Consider the following 25,485-nt stretch of genomic DNA (forward strand, 5'->3'; position numbering starts at 1 on the left):
AACAAGCAAGAAATGAAGGCATTTCATGCTATTTCAGGTCACTGGGATAACAAAGGTTTGGAGAACTGCGTGGCTTTTCCTTGCAGGAAGAGGCTGAAGGTGAAGATGCTCCTTCCGAGCAGATCCAGCCCAGGGGCTTCTCTGCAAACTTCACAAGCGAGTCAGGACCACTCCAGATCAAGGTCTGAGGGTGCCCTGGGCTGTGGTAGACCACAGCTGTGCATCCCCACGGCTAGCTCTGCCAGGAGGCAAAAGTCAGCAACTGTCCCTCGAAAGGCATTTCTTCAGCCAGCAGCCTTTAAAGCTCCTTCTCCAACCCTGCTTAGCAATATTATTCCCTGCCTGCTTCACAGTATCCTGCCCTTTGATACAAGGATGCCAAAAAAGTATTTGGGAAAACCACATATCCAATATGGGATAATCACATTTAATGCACAGCTTAACCTTGGACAGTTCAGGGCTGCTGGGATGAAATCTGTGCAGCCCTTTCATTTTTGTCTTCAGGCACCTGGTCCATTAGTGAATTTTTCAGAGCTATGTAGGTTAAAACAATTCAATGAGAAAAACAGAAAGAAGCAGTCAAAAGAAGAAAAAACCTAATTTTTGAGCAGACATACACAGTAGGTCAAATGGCCTAAGGGAAATATTTAATTTTAGAGTCATACTATTTCTACCAAGTTTCCTAACCAAAAGTATTTTCATCAGGAGCACTACTCTTGATCTGGTTACTGCTAATGATTTTCCCCATGGACTTAGCTCATAAAAACATAAATTGCTTTATGAATCATAGAATCATATAAGTTGGAGAAGAAAATGATGGGTTAGGTCATCTTGCCCTTCTCTCTGATGGTGCAGTATTATTTCTTTTTATTAAAAAAAAAAAAAAAAAGGAAGAAAATAAGCATTTCTGAAAAGCTGGAGAATGAAAATACTAAGCTTAAAAGAGATTTTCAGAATACAGAATGAAGACAGCAGAGGAAAAGCCAGATTCTTAAGTACCTTGGCTCTCTCTACAAACCCTGAAAATTTGATGAGAAGAATCATCTGGATAGTCAGAAATTCAGTGGCAAAAAAAAAAAAAAAAAAAAGGCAATGCTGTAAGCAACTCACACAAGTAATCACCCGTTATATATGTACATATAGTTATATATGCAAAAGGCTGATGGGCAAAGAGCTGCCCGCAGACTGTACATTGTGACCAAATGTATGGCATGACATGCAAGAATCCAGTCTGAAAACCAAAGGCAGGACTTGGTTCAGAGAGGGGTGGTACGCATGTATACAAGGATACACATTGTGCTGTAGTTGCCTATTGTGACATCTTCACACATCAGAGTGAGCCAAAAAGTCTATGGTTTGTATGCTCGCCTTCAGAGACCTTGGTCTGAGCATTTTTCTGCTTGCCAAGAATGGCTTCAACTGCTGCTTTGCATTACTTTTTGAAGTTGTTTTTTTTAATTCTTCCAAACAAGCATAGCATAAGAGGCTGTCCTTTATCATTAAAAAAAGAAAGACTTTAGAACCCTTTTGATTCTGGCCTAAAAATTGTTCTTATTCTGTCATTCTCTAAAGTCAAAAGAACGTGTTTCTATTATTTCTTAAGTTAATCTGTCTAAAGGTTTGGTGTTCTTTTTTAATTATTATTTTCATTTTTTTCCTACAACCTATTAATTTCATTGAAAATAGTGGTCAGGGTTGTTCCAAACATATGAGGAAAAAGGAAGGGAGAAATGTCTGGGTACCACTTTTTCCCTCCTTCGTAGCACTTCATCCTTTCAGGCCACATTAGTATTTCAGTAAACATGGAATAAGGACAGCAGAGACCATACTGAGCTTGGAAAAGAGAAGGTTTCAGGTAGACCTCCCTGTGTCCTTCCAGTACTTGAAGGGAGCTTATAAGTAGGAGGGGGAGCAACTTTTTAAATGGTCTGACAGTGATAGGGCAAGAGGGAATGGCTTTAAACTAAAAGAAGGGAAATTTAAGTTAGATGTTAGAAGGAAATTCTTTCCCCAGCAGGCGCTGAGGTGCTGGCACAGCTGCCCAGAGAAGCTGTGGTGTCCCATCCCTGGAGGCCTCAAGGCCAGGTTGGATGGGGCCCTGGGCAGCTGAGCTGGTGGGTGCAGCCCTGCTCACAGCAGGGGTTTCGGTGGGTGGGCTTTGAGCTCCCTTCCAACCCAAAACATTCTGTGATTTTATGATAGCAACAGCTGCCACGGTTCCTAAGCTGGTGACAAGTCAGCCTACAGGACCTTGCAGCCCACTTAGAAGTGAAAGAAGCAGAATCTCTTCCATATTGCATCATGAGTGACTTAGCAATAAAAGGAGCTGTACTCTCCTGCCAAGGAGCTGACCTCTGCTCATGGCACATGTGAAGCCTCCTTGAGTACAGAACTCCTTTGTACTTCTGGCTTGCCTATGACAAAATGAAATCATTTACAAGGAAGCTTTTACATACATTTGAGTCAGGGAGATACGAGTGTTGCTCCAGTATATATTATATTTCTACTTCCTTTTTAAAATGTAGAATCTCATTAAATATTAACTACTATACCAACTGAAGAATTGATCTAAAACAGTAGGGTATGCCTGCAGGACGATTTTTGTGTCTTACTATTCTAGCAGACTCATATTTAAAAAAACAAAGCTTATTTGTTGTATGCAAACTGTGAACACATCCAGGTAATTACACATGCAAACCTGGAGCTTGCATATACAAATATCTATTTTATGTGCACAGTTGTGAACCTGGTGCCTGGTTCACGAGGGATATTTTTCAGGGAAATTCTTTCAGTTTAAAGAAAAAAAAACAGCAAAAAACAACACAAATACAAACTGAAGAAGAAGCATTATCCTGGCAGCATTTAAAAAATATACGTAGGTCAGATTTTTTCCACTAAGTGCATGCAGCATCATGACACAACTCAAGCAAATGAAGGCTCCATTAAAAAAATGCATATGAAAATTAGCAGTTTTCTAAGTTATTTAAACTCAAGTTTCAAACTCTTCTTCTCTTGCACCACTCAGTTAAAGTAGCCCCGAGCTGCATGTCTCATTCCCTAGTGGGTGTTTGAATCTTACTGCTTTCTTCTCCCAGGACGACTCCACTTAAGCAATAGCCAGAACTTCTGCCAAGTGTGCAGGAGGAGTGAAAAACTAACCACAAACCTCAACTTACATCAGGGCATTTTGATAGAAATATGAAAATTCCACATTCTGAGGTTAAAGATTGCCTGTGGTAACAGGCAGAGCATATGCCAGAGAAGCACCTACATCTGCCTACCTGTGCAACCCTCACTTCCCCCAAAACAAAGCAACCTTCCCTCTCTAACCTAACGAAAACAACTGCATGCATGAACGGTGTGGATATTCCCCTGGGATATCAAATCATTTGTCTTCTCCTTAAGCTTCATTCTTAAAAAAGAAAAAAAAGAAAAAAAGGAAACATTGCCTGTCTGTGAGAATGGGTGTCCCACTGGGATAATTGCATCTGCTTGTTGGAAGCACCACTCTCAGCAATTACAGTTTTCCCAAGCTGTACAGTGGAATGAAGCACAGTGAACTCTACAAGGGAGAAACCAGGTGTTGCCTCTCAGACATTTCTTTCTTTCTTCAGGGTGGCTGAGCTTGAAGACTTAGATCAATGACGTATTGGTTTCCAATACTTTAAAACCCTCTTAGCATCTGAAAGATGAGACTAGCAAGGAATGATGCATAAGGTATATGCTGCCCACCTTTTACCAACATGCCTTTTGTCAGCTTTTGGGTACAATCCAAACCATCCTTAGGTAGGTACTTTATAAATGCAAAGTAATTCATATTCTAGATCAGCTGGACACCCATGAAAAATAAATCTTCAGGAAGGCATAATTAAAACCACTCATAGGACAGCCTTGGCTTGAGGCACACCCACTGATCCACATGCACTGGGTGCTGTTGCGTTGCATACAGCTGGTGATGGAATGCCTGAGCTAAATAATCAACATGACCTTCTGCAAATGCTCCTTTTAGTTCACTTACTTCTGGGTTCGCGTGGTCCATCTACCGTTATCTTGATGGCTCTGTGGTACGTGGCTACTTGTGGAGGGTTTGTGAAGACTGTGATAGTCAGCGTGAAGCTTTTCCCTGCAAGAGGAGAGAAGGTATTTGAACATGTGTATTGAGAACATTTTGTCCTTTTAAACAGAATCAGGACACACCAAATGACACTAACCACTAGCTGTCCGTATCTGCAGACAGATATGAAGCAGCATGGGCTCATTACTGTCTGCTGCTGGATGCATTCCCTTCGTGGCAACTGCTCAAAGCATTTGGAAAAAAAAATCAATTTATATGTAAATCTTCTACACTTTGTTTGCAAAATAAGGTTACCCTTAACAGTTACAGTTTATCTGATCTACTAGACTACTGGTGCATTATCTGAACTTTTTAAAGGCGGTTAGTTCAGAGAGGCTTAGAAATCGTGGTCGACTCTTCCAAAACTGCCACGGGAATTTGATCAAAAATGCTTGTAAAATTAAAGAGAACTGGGTACTCAGGTCCCCGAGGCGGATCGTAAGATTCCATGCTTTGTGTTTGAAGCTAGTATTAGATCAATTCCATATTATGAACCAAAATCCTTTAAAAGTAATCTGCTACTGCAATGCCAAGAAACAAGGGAATGGAAAAAATTAAAAAATCCCTACAGCCTGTCCGCAGAGAATTAAAACATTTTATGAAGACATAGCAGAGCATTACGCTCAGTTCCTCTATTATTCAATAAGAAAACTGTGAAAGCCTTTTCAAAACTGTTGTGCACATGTCACAGCTATGAGATCTGAAAAGAGCCCATTTGGATAGCTGCTGGGGAGATGGGATGGTTTTGTATCCCCCTGTGACCATGAAGCATTCAAATCCTGTTACCTCTGGATTTGTTTTTGGACAATGCCAGTACTACTTCAGGCATTTTTTCAGTAACAAAAGTAATTTTCCTTATCTTTGATAAGATCTCGTGTTTGTATTTATCATGGCTTTGGCCTGGACAGTGATAAAAACACTGGCTGTTGGCAGGTTTGGCATCCTTATCTCAGCATCATGGAGGTCTCAGATACTGGTATCTTCATTATCAGTCAAGACAATAAGGGCCATCACCCCAAGTTATATTACCAGCAACTGTTGTAAGAAAATTGAGGTTCATCTCCTCCAGGCACACACAGCTCTGCCTGTTTCATTTCACTGCTTGGCTCCAGCCCCCCTGAAGGCTGAGCCTCTTCCCTTATAAGACCTCCCATTTTTATAATTTGCTTGGTTTATCTGTATAAATATAAATGTAAATACAAGTATAAATGCCTGCCTCCAGCAGCAACATTTCCCCCCCCCCTTCTCTATGCACATTTACTCGCAATTCAATACTTCTCTTAATGCAGTTCCTACTTTGGTGCTAATGGTGTGCATCAACATCACAGCGGGCACACACACATATAACTGTTACTGGAAACTGCCCTCATCACAGCCCAGTGAATTAGAGAGGTATTCTCCCCACTTCACAGATGAGGAACTGTGGGGAGATAAAGTGTCTTGGCCAAGATCTAACAGGAAGCCTGTGGCCAGCAATGCTAACCACTTTGGCTCCTGCAACTAAATCCGACAATAATCCTGACTCACAGCCCTGAGAAAACAGAAGCTGAAACACAACCCTCCCAGACTTCAGGCCACTATCTTCCCACCTCCACATCCTCACTAGAAAGCACTCCCTGAGATCAAAAGAACTACAACAGCAGCAAAAGTAATTTTAAATCCCTGTTTGAGGGCCCTTAGCCCTCAACTCTTGGGTTCTACATCTACCAAGACCAAGGATCACCATGCTCCTGGCTATTTCTGGATGCTAAATTACAAGATAAAGCTTCGTTGATGTTTTTACACCTGTAGACCAGATTTTTCTATACGGCATCAGGAGTAAAGTTCAGTAAGCTTTCTTCTGAAAAAACTCTAATTACACTCATATATCAGAGAGGCGCCTGTAGATCTTCCTTCTAGCAAAAAAAAATAAAAATTCCCTATATTATTATATACAACACCTAGATCACCAAGGCTGTAAAAGACTTTCAAAATATATATTATTGCCTTTACTAATCTGTAGCATTTTCATCTTGATCCCAGCTTTATTTTTTGACAACTGCTAATGCAGTTGGTAAGGTGCTGCTACTGTTTTGCTAGAATATGTAGTCAACTGATTTTTTTCGAAGGCCCTCATGGTGCTTCCAGATAGAAAAAACGCAGAAAAAGAAGATATTAAGATAACTACCTTCAGGAGAATGAGGCACCATCACCAGTCTATGAGACCAGAATGAATTAGAAGAGGGGAGTGAAGTTACTTTCAAGATCTGCTACCGAGCAGATGAGACCTCAGAACCAGTTTAAGGTTGTGATACGAGCTGGCAAAAGCAGGAAGATGCTTAGCTTACTTCTTGTTGACAGAAGAGTATTCATTAACCACATACTGGTTAACCACAGGACTATATAACCATAAACCTATGTGTCACTCATTGCTGCTTACCAGTAATTCTGCCTGTGTTTTTCTCTGGTGGTTCTGTTTCATTTACACTTAGTTTTATTAAGTGGTTTTATAATTTTTAGTCATAGCTTCTACATTATTCATTTGTATGTCTGGTTGACAAAGGTAGGCTTAGATTGTAGGTATTGTTAGTGAAATGCGTGTTTTATGGATGTACCTGCTTTGGGATGATAGTACATCTATAAACTATAAAGGAGCAGGTGCTTCCAAGGTTGTCAGACAGCCTGAGTGAAGGACTAAGCTGAAATGCTGGCCTAGCTCAGATGCTTCAAATAATCACAATGACAATTTGGTTATGGTCCAGCAGCGACAGCAAGCTAGCATGTAGTCCTTCACTGAGTGACACCAAAATCTGAGATCCTCTGGTCCCATAAAACTACAGAAAATCACACAGAGCTTAGTTCAGGTCCAAGATGTATGCCTCATATGTTTAAGCCAAACCCTACACCATCATTCTGGGAGTCTCTGCCGATGGTGGAATGCTTGAAAGGCAATATCCACACCAAGCTGTGCCTTGCTGGGTGCAAGAGTCCTTTCAGAGACTGCTGCTCTCCACAACTCCCCCGGCAGCCACAGAACACCTGTTGAGCCCAAAGATTAAATTCTCCTGATGTGGGACAGAGATCTGCCATTGAAAATCCTCCCGACAGACATCACACATCCCCTCACATGCATAAGGAAAGAGCACAAGACTCACTGCTTCCATCGAGTCTTCCCACATAATTAGGATGGGAAAAAATTGCCTGGTTATGTTTATTTTGCAGGAGCATTAAAGTCAGTACTCCTTCAGAAAAATAATGGAAACAGTAGCAGTTCTGGCTAAGATACAACACTCATTTTTGAAAGAGAGACTAGAGACTGTCAAAGTGCTGGTTAGAGACTGGACTGTCAATTGTGCCTTCAAGAATTGCTGCTGACTTGACAGCCAAAGTCAGACAGATTAAACCAGTTGTCCCCAGATTCTTACTTTACAGGATTGCTTACAAGATCCCTTGATGCTGTGCAAAGCTGTAAGAACTTAAGAGCAAGTGCAGAGTACAGTGCCAGCCAACACCTGCTCAGCAATATGCTCTTCAACCAGCAAAAGGCAAAGATCAACCTCCAGTTCCCAGGCATCTGAAGGTGTTGTGCCCATGCTGCATTGCAACACAGCAACCTGAACTTTGCATTCAGCTGCATCACATCTGTCTGAGTCTGGAGGCAAAGAGAACCATGAGCTCACACCTGGCACAGAGAGGGATTTATGTCACTCGTCCCCCAGAACAGTCCCGCACTGGACTGATGGGCTCTAGAGGGAGCAATAGGCTTGTAAACTACCGCCTTTGGGAATGTCCAAGAGGAAATGAGGGGGAAAAAATGAATCCTAAGTGACAACATGGTCACATGAAGCTCCTGCGAGCTGCTTTAGTCAACTCTAAGCAGTGTCACGGCCAAATGCAACTGCGGGGCCGAGGGGGGGAGGAGGGGAGGAGGGATGCTTAAAATCAACGGCTGCATGGGCAGATGCAAGGGGGAATGGGAGCAGACAGTTCAGGGAAGACAATCCACCCCTCAAATATACCCCTTCGCTTTAATCCATCTCATAACTACACAAAAAGATTAATTCCACTGAAGAAGGATCAACCAAAAGAGGACAGAATGAAAACAGAATTAAAGCTTCAGAGGTTTGCGCATGTGGAAGGGAGCCAACAGATGCTGTGATCACACTTCCTGCATTTTGCTTTGGGGATTTTTTACTGCCAATCATAGATGTGCCATTAAAACTTTTGTATATACATATATAACAAGGGGAGAGGGTTTTAAACTGAAATAGGGGGGGTTTAGGTTAGATATTAGGAAGAAATCTTTCACACAGAGGGTGGTGACGCACTGGAACAGGTTGCCCAAGGAGGCTGTGGATGCCCCATCCCTGGAGGCATTCAAGGCCAGGCTGGATGTGGCTCTGGGCAGCCTGGTCTGCTGGTTGGTGACCCTGCAGATAGCAGGGGGGTTGAAACTGGATGATCATTGTGGTCCTTTTCAACCCAGGCCATTCTGTGATTTTATGACTGTGATATATATTATGATATCTATGATATATATAAGTCATTACGGTAGAATATTAGATAAAACAGAAGAAGAAGGGAAAGGAGCCAAGAATGCTTGTGCTGATAAGGACAAATGGCATGGATGGAAAAATATGTAATAAAAAATGCAATGCAAATTATATTACAGATGTTTCTATTATATCAGTGAGAGACTTCCAGATCTTTGTAAAAAAGATTACGATACTATTCATTCTGCTTTTTAGTATTTATGCACTTACTTGTATTAAACCATGCTAAACGATCCATTGTACACATCTTTACAATTTCTCACATCTTCCTGGGTGTCTGCCAAAGTAAAGATATCTGCTGTGCTTTAATAACATATCAGACAGCATCCCTGGGCAGGAAGCAAAGCAAACACACACATATTCACTCTCTACTGTTGACTGCTGTATACTGGGGCCAAATTTTGCCATTTTTCTCACTTAAGGCACTTTATAACTTATTAGCTGAATAATTCAAATGTAATCGATAGGGTGAAAAGGGCCAATATAATTTGACCCTGCATTAGTTAACTGTTGCTCATGATACAAGCGAAATATTTTTGTAGTTCTTCCAACTGTACGTCCAGCTGCAAAAAACCTGCACAACTCCAGATTCTGTCCCTATATGATAACTGTTCTGTTGCCAGTGGCAGTTTCACAAGATAAGAGCACTGCCTTGCCTGTTATGCTTGGTCCAGTGGCTATTCTATCAGAAAAACACTGCAGCTGAAGTAAGTGGCATCAAAAAAAGAGCATCATTTGTTTCCCAGCGGTACCGCAAATGCCACTGAATTTAAATATGAGAAAAACCTGTTATGAACCTCATGCATTGCCACGCTAGGTTTGCAAACTCTGACCACCTCAGAACAACGGACCAAATGGATCAGTGAGCACATGGGGAAATGGCAGCAAACCAGGGTCACAGCCCAAAGCAACACAGGGACAGTGCATGCAAATCAGCTGCATGGACAACTGATCCCTTTGCGTACTTGTAGTCTTGTCCTGTGTGCATTTGAAGCAAGTATGAGACATGGGAAATTCACCTGCCAAACCAGATTGGGTCAGCATGAAGGTGCACTTTTGAGCATTGCTGTCAAGTGCCTCACTCCAGGAAGTTCTCCTATCTGTGTTTACACAGCATTCACTCGCACAGAATGAAAACTTGATCCCGATACATCAATAGGTGCTTTGTTCTGGATTTACGTGGGACCAAGCCTCCATGCAAATGGCCTAAAGGGCCCTGCTACATGCTTGGTCCCTGTGCTGAACTTCATTTGCTGCGCAACAGGTGCTGACAAAGCTGTAAGCAGCTCTGCTGAGCTGAGCAGGGCATCGCCGCAGGGCTCCTGCCCATCTGCTTCCCTCTTACTTTCTGCAGCACGGCCCAGCACTGAGGAAGGATGTGTGTCTCCTCTGCTCCTCCTCGCCCACTCTCCAAGCCCTTTTTCACCACAGATTCCCTGTGCTGGAACGCTGGAGGGAGGTTTTATCTGGGGTGAAATCATTTCAAGGCATTATTTTGGTGAAGCGTATACATGGCATTTAACCTAAGGCAATGCAGGGACCATGTTAAGCAACCAAAATTACATAACTGAAATCTGAGCAACATCAATAGAGGCACTGCCAATCTCAGCAGGTGCTATAACATCTACGTTTATCTTAAAACCATTATCTGGGTGATAAGGACAGTCCCTGACACTCTTCTGCAGATTGCCCCTGACAGTCCTCAGAAAAGTGATTCTCCATTGCACAAATAGGATCAGTCACCCTCTCAAACCCTGCAAGAGAGGACTCAGCTCACTAAAACGGTTTCATTTTTTCTCTTTTTTTTTGGCCAGTTGTTTACATTTTAATTTGATGAGTTTGTGTGCAGCTAGTTTCACTTCTGCACTGATGATGGGTTTCACTTCTCAGTTCCATATGCTGTCATGATATCGGCACCGCCTCCTGCAGCCTTGCAGGGGCCTCCATGCTAATCCCATCCTCAACAGCCTGGCAAAGTGTGTAAAAGTGCAGCCACCATCACTGCTGCTGCTGCTGTGAGCCTGCAAGGTGGCCTGGCTCTGCTCAGGGATTGATGTCCATGGTACTTGTATTGCAGACAAGTTATCAAGTTATCGGTCTCAATTTTGATCCCTTCAAGTTCCTTCCCTTGAGTTACTACTTCTATTACCTGCATGCTATTTTTTTACCACACAGTTCCCGGGAGTGTGGTTCAGCAGATAACCACAAAAAGCACAATTTCAACTGTTTAGAGACAAAGTTATAATGATTCAGCAGCAGGAGATACTAGGTGTAGATACTAAATGGTCATGGTCATTTATCAGGAAAGGAATCACAGAAGATATGCTCCTATCTGGAGTGCATCTCTGAGATATAAGCAAACTAACAGAAGAAACAGGCAAGTGATTTGGGACCTAGGTTGGAGGAAGGTCTCTGAAGGCAGGGTGTCTTACACTGGTCAGCCCAGTAGCATCTTCAACATTAGTCATTTTTGTATAGCAACATCAGCAATCCACATACACAAAACCACCAGGAATTCCCCTATATTGTGACATTGTCTAATTTCTGAAAAGTGACTGTTTCAAATTACGGTAGGAATCTGGCTGGCGTAAACATTAGATTTATCCTATGTGTGTTCCAGCTTTCAGGCTTTGAGACCGAGATGGTGTGTGCATGTGTGTGTGTGTGTATATGACTGCAGGCACCAGAATAACAACTACATCTGTCAATAAGACAAAAAATATTTTTCCATGCTGTTCTGAAAGATGACCTGAGTGACCTATTTTAACCGAATCTTGAGGTTGGGATGCCTTCTTAGACTGAAAGCCTGCAGATCAAGTTTGCAAAATGGATTAAAGCATTAAAAGATTGGGTCGAGGGGGAAGTAGAGAGGAGACCTTTTAATGGAAAAGCCAAGCAGCCTCTAACTATAAGTGGAGCTGCTGCAGTAACCACTATAAAATTCTTATGAACTTGGGTGGAGACAATAATTACAGCACAGGAAGAATGAGATGCTATGGGGTGCTTGGCCTCTGCAGCAGAGCTGTAGCTCAGAGAGATTACAGCCTGAGTTATAAAATATAGAGCTTCTTGCTACAGTTTTAAGACTTGAAATGCATACGCACAATTTGCACAAATATATGTGTTGCTAATGTTTGAACACAGATTTTGAGAGGGTGGAGTTAAAATGTCAGTAAGAATTAATAAGAGCTATTTTTTTTTTCCCTAAGATGACTCTAACATAAATTTCTAACACTCCATTTGAACTAGCCACAACAAAAACTGAACTTCTGCTTTCAAGCTGTGGCTTACCACATATCAAGGAGTTTTCTTTTTTTCACTGCAGTATAGTTTTAGTTTTAAACACGGTGCTTCCCTATACTTGGAGCCTAGGGTATGTGTACATAAACATACATTCAGAAATGACAGCCTCCAGAAGCACATCCAGCTCTGGTGGAACAAAACCACCATCGTTTAGCAGAATGCTGTGTCACTGCTCAACAGTTCAGGGAAAAATAGCAATGGGAGCTCAAAATGGAGAAGACAGTTCAAAATGAGATGTCTTAAATGCAAAGCTACCAACCACCTTCTCAATGAAAATGTCTCGGGATCCTTAAGCCTAATAATAGTCCTTAACTTAGCTATAATTTCAAGCCATTAATAAGCTTTCTGAGGCAGAAATTGTCATCCACACTTTACAAGGGATGAGACAGACATGAAAAGGTGAAGGCCCAGATTCACAAGAAGCTTTAGCTGCCTGAAGTGGGATTCGAATTTGATTTCAATGCTTCAGCCCCAAATCACACCCCTTGGTATCCTTGTCCAGGCACCTTCTGGCTGAAAGAGCTTCCCCTGCTGCATGGCCCTGCTGTTCCACGGCCACAAGCTCAGCCCCTGGGGAAGAACAGCTCAGCACAGCCAGTTGTGAGACCAATGGTGTAATGGCTGTTGTGGTTTGTGGCAGATCCCACTCTAAGGCACCTTCACCTTACGGTGCATGGTCCCATGAGCCCAGAGAAAGCCCTCTGAGATCTAGGTTCTGTGGCAGCTCCCCTGCCTTTTTCCAGCAGCTGGCCTGGCCTCCACCCTGGACAGATATTGCCATACCTCGGTGCTTCAACATGCTGCTGGGGCTGGGGCTGCGCACACTCCTTGCCCTGACCAACAAGAAGGACGATGGTGAGGCTGCAGGCACGGTGAGCAGTGAAGGCGTGGATTCACTGTAAAAGCAACGTGCTGCTCTGAATGTGGCAGGCAAGGAGCCCTTTGTGATCATCACTGCAAGTTCAGCAAGGGCGACTTGGGCCTGCAGCAGCCTAAAGCAGGAAAGCCAACCTGACAGGTCAGCTCTCCAGCAAGCAGCCTGAGCGTGGGAGTGTGAGTGGGGACTGTTTACTCTGCGCTCATTTTCTTAGAGGAAGGACTCTTCCATGCTGTCATTACGCTAATGCAATGCGCATTGATTTAAGAGCTCAGCAGAAGTCTGGGGTCACTTGATGGATATCCGTGCAGTCAGCGATGGGGAGATAACACTGCCATTATGGAACTGGGACCTGCCAAGCTCTAGCAGGGACAACGTCCAAGAACAGAACGGCCTCTCAGGCCTCAGATATGGGCACAGCTTTGTCAGAGCTGCGGTGCATAAAGTCTGGCCTGTGGAAACTCTGTGGCCTTGCCAAAGCATTTCCTTCAGTTCCTCCCTAAACTTCAGGGAACTGATGTTGTGCGTATGCTCCGCTCCAAGCACCGCCCTGCTAAAGAGCTCTAATGGCATCAAGCCTTCAAGACATTGCTTCTCTCCTTGCCTCACCTCTCGGTCCTCTCTACCAGCAAAGCCTGCATGGCATGGATGGACAGTTCCCTGTAGGAGGGCAATGGAGGGGATCAAAGATCCATCCAAGCACCACACCACAGGCCAAACCTGGCTCTGGTTGTACAAGCATGAGACCCAGCATGTCTGCTGCCTGCAGGCACCACCACGATACAAACAGAAGCACCTCAGGGCATTGCACAGCTGGATGTGGCATGGCCTCCCCAGCATCAGTGAGGAGCTCTTGTTGACTGCCTCAAAGGGGACAGAAACCAACAGGGGATGGGGAATATGGGGTGGAGATGGATGCAGGATGCAGAAGAAGGGAATGAAACTTAAAAGAGGCTGAGAAAGCTGTGTTGAGATAGTATGATGAGGGAACTGGGTGAAGCAGGCTGGGAGCAAAAGAGTAGAGAGTCAGCCAGTATCAAGATAAAAGAAAAATTAGTGGGTTTTTTTTTTTTTTTTTTTCCCCCACTGTTGCTAAAGGATTTTTGGAAGGGAACAGAGACTGATTCAAACTGCTGAGGGTTTATGCACATGACTATGCTGGAAAAGGAAGGCTCTGCTGACATCAATTGTAAGCCACTGATTTGCAGCATCCTCACTTTTGCTAAGGCTGAGTGAGCTGACAAGAAGTGCTTGCCCCAGGACAGTCATCTGAAGTTCACTAGCCAGCCCTGAAGCCAAGATCCTAATTAATATCAGAATGACTTCATTCTGAGTACAAAACAGCAGTTGTTACTTGAGTTGTAATATACATGCATACGTACCTATCTACCTACACAGGAAAATAATACTTGACCAGAATAGCCACTGAAGGGGGGCATGCTAAAATACAAAGTAAAAAAATTTATCAGAAAGAAAGAAAAAAGTAAAAAGAAAGAGCTCAAGGGCAAGCAGATCACTTGAAACTATGTAACCTCTTCATCTAGAGTGGTCCTTTGTCTTACTGACGCAGTATCCTGGTCAGCCTCACTCCTTTTATCATTGCAGAAAACAAGAAAACGCTCGGAGGATAGCGCCTGCCTCATCCCTACCCTGAGTTTAAAAAATGTACAAGCACAGCTCTGCACAACCAAAAAATAGATTTATTGTTATTGGAATGAGGGCAGTGGTTCAGCACTTGGCATGGTCACTGTTTACAGCAGTAATGCTCCCGGAGACAGGAAGTTCTCAAAATCACTCTGCCATTATTTTTCTCCTGTTGACGCTTTCTGATTGAGAGCTCTTTCACCCAGACCAAATTTTAAGTAACCCAGCAGAGTGTTTGTGAGCTGGCAAAGATAGCCCCAGTCATGCTCAGCCTCCCAGACCACATGATGTTTTCGATGCAGACACCCTCGCTGAGCTGTATCATATACTTTCTTACACAATCAGCAATTCAGAGAAAAACGGCTGCACGTACCAAGCGTGCACCCACGACGACTGAGGCTGGATGCTGGCAATAAGCAAGCCTGCTCCCCCACCTCCTTCAGCCAGCCTCTGTCCAGGGCTTGCGCTGGGAACAGCCGTGCTTAAAGGGCTGGTATTGCTCAGCAGTCTCACTGTGACCCGTGCTGACTGACCTCAAAGATGCACTGACTCGTGGGCATTGGGGTCAGGAGTTTTCTCGCTGAATGCTGGCAAGGCTACGTCATTCACACAGAGCTCTCGATGAAATGAGTGACACAGCCAAGCACCCATATGTCACTCAAGAATAGATGTTCACTTCCAGTCCCTGTCTTTTAGAGAAAAATTTGCTTGGGCCAGACAGGATGATGAAGGAGATCCCTGTGATACGCATCGACATCTAACCAAAACGCGGTGACAATTTCTGTGCCAAACATCTCTTGGTGGCATAACCACTACTGTTGCACACCCGTTGGCCCAAGGTATCGATAACCAGTTGTTTTTCAGCTCTACCAACTGACTCCTTTTCAGCTCTGATTGCTGCTGTGTTTCTTCTATTTTTGTCCCGCCTGGCAAGTATGGCGAATCGTTAGTCCAGTATCTGATACCACATCCCCTGAAGCATTCCAATGGTTTGGACCCGGAGCGGGGTGGCTGCTTAATGCTGATTTTACGATCCTGCTGAATAGCATCCTCCTCTGTTTTGCACATACTTTTGTAATTTTGAATATGCTTAAGTAAAAATAAAACAAATTTTAACTAAGTGCCTACATAACACAACCACAAGCTGAAGCAAAATTCTGACTTCAGAAGAGCAATAAAAATAATTGGACTCAGGATACAGGCCAGTAATTCTTGTCTTTTGACTATTTCTGAGATTCCAGCTCAAACTGATTTTTCTTCCCCAAAATTATATCCAGAAGGAAGACTTCTGGAGGCAGAAACTTACAACTGTGCTTGGTAATCTGTCTCTCGTGCTCTCCTACCAGCTGCTTCTGTAAAAGCAGAGTACTTTTTCAACTCCAAAGAAAATGATTGTGAAATTTATTCAGACGAGCCTAATCCCAATAGTGGGCAGAAAATACATATGCAGGCTCAATGTACAGTCCTTTCCAAAATTCAGTTTTTAAAAGGACCCTGCTGGAAAGTTCGCTTTATCATGAAGCTCCAGCTACAGATTCCAGCTTTAAATTGAGATCTTCTGCAGCAAGCCAAGACAACTCCTCATTAGCTACTATTATGATAACCTATTAATAATCATTTTCATCTGGAAAAAATATTTGTTGTTGTTGTTTTTTTACTGTTAAGTTTTACAAAGAAGATAGTTAATGGGATTAATGATTCCATGAGGAAAATATGTAATGCTTACCGAGCCATGAAGCTTGCCCTCTCCAAAATAACTATTTATTTTTAATTTTATCCAATGAATTTCCACGGTGTCGGGCTTTTTGCATTGGATTTATTTCATCACCATAACACAAACTCGTTCCTTATACGTTGAGAAAACAGGGCACTCTGCACTAGCAGCAGTTTGAAGTTTGAAATGTTTATGAATGGAGGGAGAAAAAGTTTTTTTAAACAGGTAAGCAGGCACAAGGGGCTGAGATTGGCTGAAGTTTTAAACTACATTTTTCTTTCAGAAATTACTTACTTGAGTTTACAAGCCAGACAGGCAGGTTTTCCCAGTAGCATTCTCAAACCAGGGTGAGGAATAGCAATTCTGGACCCCAGCCAATTCCAATGTAAATCTGTTTTGTTCGGGAAAGCCAGCCAAATTGCTTTCATACAACATCTCGCTGTTTCGGGAGACCTGTGATATTCTCAGCTCCCATCCTCGGTGTCAAAAATGAGAGTGTTTTTTTAATCCTGAACTGCAGGTACAGCCTGAACAGCACAGGGCCAGCGCTCCCCGTTCAGTATGGAACCAGCGCTGAAATGCCATACGGTTCTTTAAGGCGCAGCTGATGCCTGGGCTTTCACAGATGCACAGGATCAGACCTCTGGATGGAGTGAGTTGTAACGTTCCCACAGAGCCACTTATTTACTGGGATGGGACAATGGTCCTCTGCAGGAGCGTGTGAAGCAACTGCTGGCTGCCTTGCCAGACCTCACTGAAAGCCCACAGAAGAAAAACGGAACTATTTGTCAGGAATGTCAAGAGCGACAATTTTCTCCTGTTTTAAAAGAGAGAGGAATAGTGGCTTGCTGACAGTTCTGTGAGGCTTTAATGGGGATCTTTACACCTGAGCAAGAGCTCATGTGCAGTGAAATAGAGACATGGACCAGGACTGCCACTCGGCAAAGTCGTTCCTTGTTCTCCAGCAGTGATTTTAAATCACCCAGGTACACAAATAATGCCCACTATAACTGCAACCAACGTGAACTTTCAATGGCTATTCATATAATATTCCTGGCATCTCATTATCACTGGTGGCAACCGGACTTATTCAAACTCAAATATTACACAGCAAACAAAGTTTCAGTTAATTTTCCTCTACCAAAGTATCAAAGGCAGCAATGCCCTTTGAAGCAGCCACCTTATGCTTCAGGCTTTATACAAATTCAACAGAACAGCACCTCAGAAATCATGTACCAAATGCAAACAATCCACACCTTTGGAAAACAATCCCCTGTTGGAGGAGTAAACACAAGCATACATTAGTCACTGGCTCTAAAGATGGGCAGCCAATGGGGCTCACGAGATTTAACCTCCAGGACTGGCAAGCAGCACGCAGCGCTCCCAAATCACTCTATAGCTGAAATGATCCCAAGCACCTGGGTGTCACATAGTGCACAGCATCCACGTCCACATGCACGCACATCCGTGAGTGACGGCTTCCAGCCACCGGCATCCAGCAGGCAAGTGGCTCAGAGAGGCTCTCTGCTAAGCTTGCTGAATGAATAGCCACTGTTCTCCCTCTGCCGCTGAATTTTGACCTTGAAAATCCCACAGTTCACTGTTATGATTTCTAGCTTCACTACCGTGGCCAGGAACTGAACTACAGGTTTGTTTTTATTAGCTTCTCAGCCACTTTGCCAGCTATTCATTTGAATCTTCTAAACAGTCATCTCTGAATCATAATGCAAATTCCATTTACTGAAAAGGTGGAACCTTTAATATAACAAATGAACATGTTTAATGACTGATACTTTTAGACATTACAGCATCTCTCATGTTTTCAGTAAATGGATATAATTTTCTCTGCATTACCCTATTATTATTCTTTGCTAGCATTACGAAGCTATGTTCTCAGCTGCGGGTGTTTTCCACCAAGTACATTTTGAAGACAGCCCAAACAACACAATTTAAAAGACATCTCCCTTTGTACCCTCACCTAAAAATGCTGCAGGATGCAGAGGGATCGAAAGGGGATTTTGCACTTAAAATGTACCTGCTGCTTGCATCCATGTTTCAAGAGGGCCGAGTTCTTCTAAAATTGCAGGCTGTACTTACACTAGAAGAACATCCACAAATGTATTTGAATTCAAAGGCAAATAGAAGGTGTTGTGTGTAATCAGAATGACTTCCTCAGCCTAAAGCCTGACCCATCATCTGCCTCTGCAAGTAAGACATTTTGAGAGAGCAGAAGTGGGACACCTTTGAAGTCTCCTGAAGTGTGCCTGTAGCTCAGTGCGTTCTTGTAAGAGCAGCACGTGCCACCACGCATTAGAAGATGGCCTGGGTGCTTAAGGAATGCCCACATGAGTGGGGAAAATAGTGAGGAGGTGCCTGTGAACCCCAGACTATTCAATCTCTTTGTGAATGACAGCGGCTCACAAAATGCTCCAAAAGATGGAATAAAGAAACCTACGCAAGTGCTGTAGATACTATCGTTTTGATTTGTGAATGCTACAGCACTGAATTGTCCTTAGGTAACAATGTTGTGTTTAGAACACTGTGATGTTATGTTCCGATTTTACTTGAAGATATGAACCAGACAAAAGGAAAATACATAAGCAAATAGCGTATGAAGTCACATGGAGGATGCGATGGTTTTTCGGTCTTGACCTCAAACCTGAGAGGCTGTTTCTCTGCACTTTTTCTAATCAACATTTCACCGGCTCCAGTGGGTTTCCTTTAACCACCCTGACAACGCCAAGGTGCTTTGCCCATGGGAACAAGAGCAATAATGCAGGAGGAGTGCTTCAAATAAACTCGTAACAGAAACGTAAACGTGACTGCTTCAAATCCATGGTTTTCAAGATTACGGGCTTGAGCTGAAGAGCGATGTTAAGAAGCATCCTGTTGCTGTTACGGGCTTTTGGACCAAGCTTTGGATACCTACTTATGCACACGGGAGCTTTCTAACCACAGTCATATATAAATACAGTCTAAGTCAGCTTTGACTTGTTACTTACACTCTTAAAACCCTTCTATTTGTACCAGTAATTCTTAGTTATCGCAGAGAGCCAATATTAAGCTCGTCTGTTCAGTTCTGCTCTGTCCTAACCCACCGTTACGCACCCTGCAGTAATACATTAAATAATGACTACTGTGTATAGTTCCACAGCTACCCCAGAGAAAGAAAGGTCAGAGAAATGCTTGTCAGGTCGCAATAAAGCTTGAAAAAAAATCAGAATCATGTGGGAATTGTTTGTAATTGTAGGCTGACTCACCCTGTTGCAGAGATCAGCTTTTGAGAATTGTTGTTTTAAATTGAAAATGTGTTACTTAAACTTAAGCGTGGGCAATATTGTGCTGTTCTAAATCGGTGGGAAAAATTCTGGAGTCACAGTGAGCCTCACTGACCATGTTTTTTTTTTTTTTTTCTTAAAATGAGATCTTACTATATAAAAGTCGAATTATTGAAGAATAAACCATGAAAAATACACAGCTGATTCTGCACCTTTTAAACTGTCCTCAGATGTCTTTACCACAGAAAGCTCAACATACAGCACTCAAATTCTCTCCACGTAACCAGAGCCGGACACAGCAGGTAAAGATGACCGAACGGTGGCTGCAAACAGATACATACCTCTTCCACTTCTACCCACAAATCTGAGGTCGTTGAACCTTGCCACTTGGTTTTTCATGGCAGCTGTCGCATTTCTGAGTTCTGCAGAGTAGTTCTCATCATTTCCAGCCATTACCGTGACCAGCGTCCCATCGGGTACGTCTCCCAAAGCCACCACCTACCAAACCAAAGCACAGAAACCTCAGCTTTTCCTCACGGGACATCTGTTTTGGGGAACAGCACATCAACAAGTGATGTGATAAAATAGGAAAAAGCAGCAGCAACAATAACGAATGCAGACGAGAAGTCGTTTGGGGAAAACCATGCAGACTTACGGCTACGTAGACATGCATCCAAAATACAAAGCATAATGTGCACCTCGGCACAAAATAAAGCCTTCCAAAATATACTTTTGTAATTGGCAGCGTATAAATTCAAGTAACAGGAACTGATTCTAATCTGATTTACCTCAGTAGCCTTACTTTTAAGCTATAGCAAAGTCAGCACAAGCATCTAAGTGTAAAATTTGAAAGAAAACAAACCCAAGCCAATTGCTTTGTGGATGCAGAAGGTCAGGCTGCTCACAGGTGCATCAGTTCCCCCTCTGTTCATCCCACTGATATGAATATATAAATTCAGAATAAATCCACAGAGAAGCAGGCCCTGACCAAGGGTTTAATTACAACTTACTGAACAATGCCTTTTTCCCTTTGGAAGTGTGAAAGCAAATCACTGACTTAAGACCTCACCTGTGATCTGATGGGTGGAAGCTGCAATCCACACGACTGAAACCTGCAATAGCTCAGAAGCTTTCACCTCATCCTGAACGTTTGCAATGTAGCATCCCAGTGCCAGTATCTACTGAACTAATATTCAGGAACACAGCATCCACATTTCTTAAGTTGGGAGATATACGCATTTTGAACGCTAAGCTTTCTGACTCGTATCTACAATGTTCATATCTTTTAAACTAATAAAAGTTGAATTTTATCTTATCTTCCTCAACAAGACTGAATTCTTACAGCAGTTTTCCCCTGCAACAATCGAATGCATGTCTGGTGTGTCTCCTGATTGACTCTGGCAAAAGCAACAGCTCAAAATAGGTCCTCTGTTGCACTGTTTTACAAACCCGCTGCTCAAGCTGTTTCCCCAAATTAAATTTACAGGAGTGACCTTAGGAATACTACCAAAAAAAAAAAAAAAAGAGGGGGAAAAAAGTCTATTTCATTTTTATTTCCTCTTTTACATACTCTAGGAGGAAGTAGTCCTGCAGCAGGTTCTCTGAGTTGCTGCTTGATATTTTTCCTTCCTCTTCGCGTGTTCTAGCTTACGTCCACGCAGTTATAATGGGCTCCAGCTAGTCACAGCCCGGGCTGACCGCTCTTAGTTTCTGTTCACACTGCTCTTTCCAAACAAGATCAGCAGCTCCTTTACTCAGTCCGTCCCTGATGCTGACCTTCCAGTAGCAACCATTTCCCCCAGCATGACAGGGAGAGGTATTTTAGAGCTTTTCCTGATGCAGGGGGCTGCTTTTCTCACTTCAGTGCTCTCCCTTCCGTCACCTATCACCCTTATTTTCACTTCCACATACCAGTTAAAATCATTGCATCAAAATTCCCGCTTTAAGCCTGTATTTCAGCTTCCTCTTTCCCACTCCTCATATATATTTTTCTTTCTTCTCTGCGTGCCACGAGCTGTCTCTGTGGCCTATTCTGTTCTCTGCTCTGCACTCAGCGCTGTGCCTTTCATAAAGCCCCGATCTTGGCGCCCAACAGCCCCCTCTCAAAACGTTTAAGAAACTTTTCTCTTTCCACAGCGCTGTGCAATGAGGCGGGCTGGCTTAAGCCAGCAGCAGCTGTGAAGTCGAAGCACGCACTTCTTATGAAGTGATCAGAAAACCTGAATACATGCACGTAGAGTAAGGAAAGGAAGGGAAAAGGGAAATGTGGGCATCACTCTCGGCTTCCTGTGATGCAGATGGTGCCGGCTTGTTCAAGGAAATACCTGCCAGCATTTTTAGGGAGAAAAACCTTCCTGAACCCAGCGTCCATCGGCTCTTACAGCACAACTATTGAGAAGCACCGTTTTTAAATCACACTGCAGGCAACCTCAGCAACAAGAAATGTGAAGAAAACGTTAGAAACGAGCATAAAAAAGAAAGGCACAGAGCAGAAAAGAAACCAGAGGTAAAAAGGCACAAATAATAGAAGCAGAAATACAAACATTGACATTAGAAAAAAAAAAAAGACTTAACAGATAAGTCGGGACTTGCTGGCTGCTGTTATCTGTGCTCCTAAAAGATGTGTGCTTCTAGAGAAGGGAGCAACAGTGCTGCAGCACCGCCGGCTATCAAAATGCTCACTGCTGGTGCAGCAACCAAACCAAATCGGCCTTTTTAATGAAGACTGAGATGATTTCCAAGCTGCGTTTGGACAAGGAGTATGTATGGCACCCTGTGAGAGCTGTTACGTATTTTTCTCCAAGTTTCTCAGAATCCTTCCTTACTTTAGGAAAAAAAAAAAAACGTGCATGGAAATGGTCGTTGCATTTAGGAATAATATCCCAATCCTACAGATCGAATGTAACGAGAGGATTTGTGTAAGGAAACATGAGGAGAAACCTCTCTGCCTCCTTTATGTCGGTGCAATGACTGTTAGCAATGGGGGATAATAAAACCCAGCGATTTTTGTGTCAGATGAGAACATCAGACACAGAGAAACGAACTGTGTTTTCTGTTTTCTGTTAAACTCAAATAACCTTAAAAAACGCGACTTTAACAAAGCCATCTGCCCGGCGGGCAGGTGCCTTTACCGCATCAGGAAACGCCCTCCCGGTTTTGGTGGTTTTTACTTTTTTCTCCCCTTCATTTTCCTTTCCTTGCGTATTCCGAGGGCAAACCGCGCCACGAGCGCTTTCGGCTCTTCGGAGGAGCTTTACCCGCGGGGCTCCGCACAGCTCTGCCTTCCAGGAGAGCTCCCAGCGATGAGCGGACTTTGGGAAACGCTCCCGAAGCCCCGGGAGCCGCGCCGGTTGCCTGCTCCCAAAAGGGGAGGGAGCGGTGGGGGGTCCGGCCCTGAGCGCCCCACGGAGCTCTGCCGATTCCCCATCCTAACTCTGAGCTTCGGGGCGCTCCGCCTCGAGGGGATCGTAAGGAGCAGCCTGAAAACCGCTCAGCTTGCGGCAGGCCGAAGTCAAAAAGCAGAAAACGAGCAAAGCGAGGGGGGAGAGTTTTGCCTACAGCCGGGTAACGGGAAGTGGGGACGGGGCTGGGAGGGAGGGCAGCGCTGAGCTCCGCTCTCGTCCCGTGGATTCCGGCCCGGTGGCATGGGGAGCGGGGGGAGAGCAGGGATGGGAGCCCCGCGTTGTGCCGCGGCATTGTGTGGGCTCCGAGTGGGGACTGAGGGGGAAAAAAAAAAAAGAGAAGAAAAGAAAAGAAGAAAGAAGGCAAGAAAAGAAAGAAGAAAAGAAGGAAAGAAAAGAAAGAAGAAAAGAAGGAAAGAAAGAAGAAAGAAGGAAAGAAGGGAAGAAAAGAGGGGAAGAAAAGAGGGGAAGAAAAGAGGGGAAGAAAAGAGGGGAAGAAAAGAGGGGAAGAAAAGAGGGGAAGAAAAGAGGGGAAGAAAAGGAAGAACAGAGAGAAGAGAAAGAACAGAAAGAAAAGAAAAAAGGAAAAAAATAAATAAAGAAAAAAAGGAAATTTTTTTTTTCCTTTTCTTTTAGTATGTTTTAATTTTTTTTTTCTTTTTTTTTTGGACGGCCCGCCCGTCGCTGGCACCCCAGACCGGTGCTTCGGGTTCTCCTCGGGGTTCCGTCCTTTATTTTTCCCCCCTCCTCTCCTCCCGCAGAGGCTCTGTGCCGGCTGCCGCGGGGCAGCGGCTGGGGCAGAGCTCCCCGGGTCGGTCGGGTCGAGCTGTACGCGGCGGCCCCGTGTTCCCCACCGCGGGGTCTCCTCCTGCCCGCCCTCCCCATCCCAGCTCTTTTCCCTTCCCTTCCCTTCTCCCCGTCCCGTCCCTTACCCTTCCCGCCCGCCCCCGGTGCGGCCGTACCTTGAAGGCGATGGGCAGCGTCTTGTTGCAGCGCCAGTGGGTGGGCAGCACGGAGCAGAGGAAGTTGGGGCTGTCGGTGCGCACCAGCTCCCCGGGGTGGTCCGCCAGGACCTCCACCATGCTGCGGTCGGCGGCGCGCAGCTTCCCCGCCAGCGCTCCGCTGTGCTCGGCGCCGGGCAGCGGCAGCGGCTCGCTCATCTTCCCCGGGCTCAGCGCGGTGGAGGGCGGCGTGAAGCGGCGGCTGGTGCTGGTATCTACGGGGATACGCATCACAACAAGCCTGTTGAGTGAGGGACCTCCGAGGGCTTGGGGCAAAACAGCGAAGCGAAAGGAACTCTTCGGCGAGCCGCTCTCTGGGGAGCGACATACACGGGCGCGGGGCGGGGAGCCGGGGGCAACTCGTTTGGATGCCGGTGCCCGCTGGTTGTTTGTAGCCGGACGCGGGGGCGGCTCCGCGGGGCCGAATGGGGCGCGCCGCGCTCCGAGGGGCGCTCAGGGTTCCGCCGGGCACAGCTGCGCGCACGGCCCCGGACGCGCGCACACACGCGCACCGCGCGTCATAAAGTATTGCCGGCGCGATCCGCCAGGGCTTTAAACACGGCGGGGATCCATCAGTGCTCTACGGCCCGGCTGGAATATTTTTTTTAGGGATTTTTTTTTTTTTTAGGGTTTTTTTTTTTTTTAAGCAGCCTCGAAAATCAGCTTCGGTCGTTTAGTACGCGTCGCTCTACGAGGGCTCATGGCCTCACCATAATTCCCGCAAAAATAAAAGAAACATAACAAAAAGAAAAGCTCAGTGCATGGCTTGAGATGTCCCTCTTTGGGTTTGTCTTTGGGACAGCGCTCTGCGTAAAGCCGCGGCCGATGGCTGAGGCCACCCCGGGTGTCGGTGCGGCTGCGGGCGCTCTGCGGTCGGTGTGCGCCACAGCGCTCCCTCTCTCTCACTCCCGTTCCCCTCAGCACTCAAACCCACACTGCAACAACTTCGTCACTCGTTGCCAACTTGGTTTTGTTTTTTGGTTTTGTTTTGCTTTGTTTTGTTGTTTTGGTTTTTTTTTTTCCCTTCGGTATCTGTGGCGGTCTTCCTTTCGCTCGGCCGCAGGAGAGACTGCTTAACACGATGTCAACCGCAGCAGGTGGAGCCCCGCCTCGGGCAGCATGGCTCTTCCCTCCGCCGCCTGCAGCACGGGGGTCGAGGGCAGAACAGCGCGCAGAACCCGCGCAGAGCCGCGCAGGCACCCCGCAGCCAGCCGGCAGCGCTCAGCTCCGTTTCCAACAGCCCCGCGTCGAGTCGCTGCGAGTTTCCCTTCCGCCAAACGGGTGACGGGAGAGAGGGGGGGCGGGACGTCGCGCAGACAGCGAAAAGCGGGGATGACCAAACGCAAAGTTCCCAGCCGGGCTCGGCGCTCACAGCCTCCAGCCCGTACGGCCGCGCGGAGAAGACGACATTTCCACGGCGCGCAGCCCTCGGGTCTTCACGGGAGAACCACCTTCCTGCCCGCCCGCCCGCCGGCCGCACACCGCGCAAGGCCCCGCCGCGCTCCGCTCGGCGCTCCGCTCGGCGCCCGCCGCCGCTGGGATGAATGGAGGCGGCCGGCAGCGCGTCGGCTGCGGCGGGCGGAGTGCGGAGGAATGTCATCCCCCCGGCTGCTTTGCATAC

At 45.2% G+C, this 25,485-nt stretch overlaps 1 protein-coding gene across 3 annotated transcripts in view; it reads right to left on the reverse strand.

Annotated features, from left to right (window-relative positions):
* The window catches only part of RUNX1 (RUNX family transcription factor 1), a 152,934-nt gene that overhangs the window by 45,312 nt on the left and 82,137 nt on the right, over window positions 1-25,485 (reverse strand). For all 3 annotated transcript variants that reach the window (XM_085242631.1, XM_085242623.1, XM_085242635.1), the window contains exons 3-5: window positions 23,826-24,079; window positions 19,804-19,960; window positions 4,019-4,123 (exon numbers count right to left, since the gene is read on the reverse strand). In XM_085242631.1, coding sequence (XP_085098757.1) covers window positions 4,019-4,123; window positions 19,804-19,960; window positions 23,826-24,079 — 516 coding nt within the window. The remainder of the gene's footprint in view (window positions 1-4,018; window positions 4,124-19,803; window positions 19,961-23,825; window positions 24,080-25,485) is intronic.

The sequence above is a fragment of the Meleagris gallopavo genome, chromosome 1, assembly GCF_905368555.1.
Source record: "Meleagris gallopavo chromosome 1, MGAL_WU_HG_1.1, whole genome shotgun sequence".
In the NCBI taxonomy this organism is placed as follows: Eukaryota; Metazoa; Chordata; class Aves; order Galliformes; family Phasianidae; genus Meleagris; species Meleagris gallopavo.